The 4,860-nt window shown below is 40.7% G+C and overlaps 1 protein-coding gene across 1 annotated transcript in view; it reads left to right on the top strand.

The window, feature by feature from the left end:
* LGR4 (leucine rich repeat containing G protein-coupled receptor 4) overlaps window positions 1–4,860 on the top strand; it is a gene marked incomplete at its 5' end in the record, with an annotated part of 145,219 nt that overhangs the window by 79,922 nt on the left and 60,437 nt on the right. Inside the window, 2 exons of the mRNA XM_019519493.1 lie at window positions 1,091–1,162; window positions 2,971–3,042. Of these exons, the coding sequence (XP_019375038.1) occupies window positions 1,091–1,162; window positions 2,971–3,042 (144 nt within the window). The remainder of the gene's footprint in view (window positions 1–1,090; window positions 1,163–2,970; window positions 3,043–4,860) is intronic.

Raw genomic sequence — 4,860 nt, 5'->3', positions numbered from 1 at the left:
TTTTTTTTTTTTTTTTCCCCCCCCCCCCATTTTTACTTTTTTTTTTTTTTTTTTTTTTTTTTTTTTTTTTTTTTTTTTTTTTTTTTTTTTGCTTGGGTGGATTTTTCCCTTTGTTATGAAGAGCCATCTGTATCTATTACTAATTTTTGTTTTTATGTTGTTGCATTAGTATCTAGGAGCCCCACTCTGAGATCAGAGTTTTATTTTATCAGGCATGATATAAACCTAGATAAGTCCTCTCTTATCCGAGGTTTACCCATATAACTAATTGATAATCTGTAACGTTCTAAAGGTGAATTTTTAGCCTGACTGACATCTGTGGGGGTTTTGTGACTAATTCATTAGGCCCAGGATATCACCTTGAATCTGTAGTTTACTGGAGAATATGGACAGAATTTTTTTAAGATGCCTTGTACAAACCTTTTCTACCCTTTTCCTTTTAGTAACAAACTATTCCTACTCAGCTGCATAATTTCTTTAGAAGCTGCAGGGTAGATTAAAAACACATGGATTGCTGAGTACTCATTTTGCCCAGGCTGTGCTGAAAGCCTCAGCAACATATTGGTAGCAGTTAACTAATTTTTCAAAACCAGTTTCATGCGAAGAATCTTTGTCATCCCTTCGTGTGTTAGGTTTACATTTCCAGTCTTTAATTGCTGATGGAAAGGGGCTGAAGAGCAGGAGGGTTTCTGATTTTGTTTATGGAATTATGCTCCTGGGGTGCGTCAAATCTTATTTCTTGAGGAGGTTTGACTGGGTGGAACATGAAACACATTCTTATATAATCAGAAAGCAAAATGGCAAGTTGGAAAGAAAGATTGAGTGAATGCACTAGTTTCTGAGAGCTTGTACTCATCTGTTATTTCCTTGCATCTGATTTTTTGTTTGTTTGTTTGTTTTTGCAGTATTATGTATAAAATATGATTGTTGAATGAATGATGGCAAATGTGAAAATCACCAGCACAGCAGAATTTGATGCAAAGCTCGCCAATTATTTGTGAATGTTGATGCACTGCTGGTTTCATCTATTAGACAATTGTAAATGTACTGTATTTTAAGACTCTGAATTATTATTACAATTTTTTTCCAGACGACTGGCTGGCAATGACCTTTCTTTTATCCATCCAAAGGCCTTGTCTGGGTTGAAAGAACTCAAAGTTCTGTAAGTAATCACATTTTAGAGCTGCACAGCTAGCTGCGTACTTTCTTCTTGCATAGTCAGCATGTTTACTGATAGGCTGAACAAAAACTGAATTTTATGTTCAGACAGTGTGATAAATGAAAAGCTTTGTTACTTTTTGCATAATCATGCTGAAGTGTTAACCATGATGATGATGGACATTCTGTAAACAAACAAAAAAATTTATGACCTTAATTAAACTGTCATTACCATAGTTTATGGGAACAATTAATGCCTGACTCTAAAATATATTTTGTTAGACAAACATTAACCATTAGGCCACAAGACTCTTCTCCATCTCCCTGCATCCCTCTTGGCCATCTAAAACAGAAAGGACCCATGGGGGCATCGAGGCTCCCCCTCCCTTTTAGTTCCCTCTTCCCAATTACATTTTCATACCCTGTTTGTTATACTGTGTATGCATAAATATCTACATCCATTTGGAGTACCATTCCAGCTCCAGCCTCTAAGAAGCCACCTCTATAGTGTGATCTACTCCTTTAAGGGCAAGTTTGACCACTGAAGGGATGCATTGGCAGTGTCCCATTCCGCATGCTTTCTCAAATGAAAATATCTGCTTCAATCCCTGCTCCACTTTTTAAATCTGAAACTAGCTTTATGTTATGAATCAGGTTTTTAAAACAAAAAAAATCATGCTAAAGGCTTAGGCTGGTGATTGGGAATGTACTTATACAAACATAAGTAAGAAAGGGGATAACTAAATATTTAACAGCCAAGGGACATAAGGAGGCAGAGGGAAGGCCCTTGGGATGAAAAAGGAAGTCTTCCGTGAAACAAAAATCAGGGGCTCAGAAATAAAGGTAGGCATCAGAAAACTGACTAGCTAAATCATTGTAGGACTAGAGTTGTGCTCACAAGAACAACAAACCATACAAGTCATTGCATGCTCCTTGCATGTCTTCAGCCGCAAGTTTCATAGGTGCCATGCTCCCATGACCCTTTTGTCACAGAATTCTTGAAACTCTTCCCTCATGCGAGGAGTGGTGTATGTCCTCCTTTTCCCCCAGAAACGGGGGCTCTGCTCTCTGTTTTCCCAGTGTTCTTCCTTTCCCCTCCAACCTTAATTATTTGACTTCTCTTTAAGAGGTAAATCATTCAGGGTATCAACCTATTTAAACAGTACTGGTGCTGTTAGGCTGGAAGGTACCATCCACCTGTCCTTTGATACAGACTTAAAAGTGCTGAAGCTGGGATTCTGTTAAACAAGGAGCTCCATTTATCCTAATTTAACTCCCTTCTGGTTTTCTAGTTTTCACCAAAATCAATAGGGTTCTGCCCACAGATATGTAGAATATTTCCTGAAATTTTGGATTTGATCAGATGAAGTGTTCCCCAAGTATTTAATTAAAATAGCAAAGCCTTGTATAGCCTGCTAAGCCTAGCTTGCCAACCATAACAATGCAAGCATTGGTAAGTAATAAAATATCACTTTATTTTGAGACATTTTGCATGAGAATAAATTGTTTTTTTATCCCTGATAAGTCAAGGGAAATTGCAGAAAATCAGATCAGAGATAATTGTGGCTTATTCTGTCTAAGTTGATATGCTTGTGTTGTTTCATTAATGGAATGAATTGTGGCAGGGGTTGTAGTAATCTAGTTTCACTGTTTTGAAATCACCGTTGAGTATCTTGTCTTGATGATTCTGTATGCTTTTTTTTTGTACCAGATGTCCATGAAACAAAGAGGAACATGGACTGTAGTAACAAATAGAAGGTCATTTAAAGATTGTTGTAAAAATCTGTTTCACTAACAAAGTGTCTTTTACAGCACCCTTCAGAACAATCAGCTGAAGACTGTACCTAATGAGGCCATTAGAGGACTAAGTGGTTTACAATCCTTGTAAGTGTTATTTGGTTTCTTCTGTTCCCCTTCCTTCCACCTCTGTTCCACCTATATAACTTTGCCAATTGCCATGTCTGTATATGCCTCATTCTAGAATATGCTGAAGTGCAATAACTTATGTAAAATCATGTTTGTGGAGTTAATATGGAGTTGTGGAGTTTCAAATAGAGCACAAATTCTACTTGAAGTATGGAAACGATTTTTCTCCCATTATTTTGAGGGGAAGGGGAGGGAAAAGAACTTTCTCAAACCTACCCAGAAGAGAAGTTTATACAGGACAGATGTGATGGGGAAGAAGTAAAGCATTTGGTTGCCCAGTGTGATGTTCTAAGGTACTTCAGTAATTTAAAAAATTGTATAAAATGAGCTGCTTCTTGGTCTTTCAGGTTGGGAACACTGGCTGAGACTTTCATGGTCTTTGTTTTAATGGAAAAAATCTAAATCTAGATCTTGAAAATTGTTATGAGAACCTCAGCCATTTTTCCAGTCACTCAAATATGTACACAGAGGCTTTTAATATTTTGGGGCTTCTGGTGTTTTCCCAGACACCTGGTTATTTCAGCTCTATCTGGCTAGGTATCACTTCGATGTGAACGATGGTTTCTGTGTAAAGGTCCGGTTATCCCCTGCTGCAAAGATTGAGGGAAATGGCAGGCAGCAGTTCAACAATTGCATTTCCTGCTCCATAAGCAGGGTTCTTGGGCACCAAATTTTTGTAATTGCAAGCCTATTCGTCATGCCTCTACCATTCCTTTCCCCATTCCAAGAACCTAAGATAAGCTGTGCTTAACAACCTAAGGTTAATTAGAGTGTGGCTCTGTGGAGCAGTCGTCTATGGTTTGCAGTGTGACAACTCCTGGTACAGCCCAAAATATATTGTATTTTCTTGTATATCATGAGTCTGCTGACCAAAATAAGACAAGCACCTTGTTTTTGGAAGGCAGGATGTAGAGCAAAAAAGATTTTCCCAGAGTCATGACCTAGATCTGGCTTTTCCATGGAGAGGCTGTGTTGTAAAATTGCTGCCAGCTTCTCTTTCAGCCAAGAAGCTGAGAGCAGGTTAATATTGGAGTCTACCCTGTTCTCCATGCTTGCTGAGAGAAGCTGACAGTCACTGTGAAGCGCAATGTTTTCATGCTTTTACTCCTATTTTTCTTCCAGCAAAAAAATCAACCTCTGCTTAAGATGCACACCCCAATTTTGTAACCCACTTATGCTAGACAGTGGATTTATGGACCAGTGGTTCTCAACCTCTTTAGACTCAAGGAGCCCCTGAGCAAAGGCTAACTCTTAGCTTTCGCTTGCTTTTTGTGTACAGAAAAATGATAGGTAGGGGTGCACTGATAAAGAATTTTTTAGCTGATAGCGATGGCCAATTCTTAACCAGTGTTATTGGCTCATACCGATCTGATAGCCGACCCAAAGCCTGGAAAGCAGCATCCAGCTGCTAAGTGTGTAGGGAGGAAGGGGTGTGGTGGGGAGCAGATTGAGGCCCCCATAGTGCGGGAGGGAGTGGGGCTGGGGCAGGGGCAGGTGCTGCCCACCTGGGGAGGAGTGCAGGATGGAGCCACAGGTGGCTCCCTGGTGGGGAGGGTGGCGTGGAGTGGGGGTATCTCCTGCCACTGCGCACATCCCCTGAGGAGGCATGGGCAGATTTGTGCGTGTGGCAAAGGCAGGCTGCCTGCCGCAGGCTCAGGGCCAGGGGCAGTGCCGGCTTCTTCCCAGTGGGGGGCTGGGCCGGGCTGCACTTGGGGCAGGCAGGGGAGGGGCTTGTGCTGGTGGCCCTGTAGGGAGTCGCTACAGGAGGGCTACTAT

Source organism: Gavialis gangeticus, unplaced genomic scaffold (assembly GCF_001723915.1).
Source record: "Gavialis gangeticus isolate Ggan-Ray unplaced genomic scaffold, GavGan_comp1, whole genome shotgun sequence".
In the NCBI taxonomy this organism is placed as follows: domain Eukaryota; kingdom Metazoa; phylum Chordata; order Crocodylia; family Gavialidae; genus Gavialis; species Gavialis gangeticus.
This window is presented reverse-complemented; position numbering and strand designations above follow the sequence as displayed.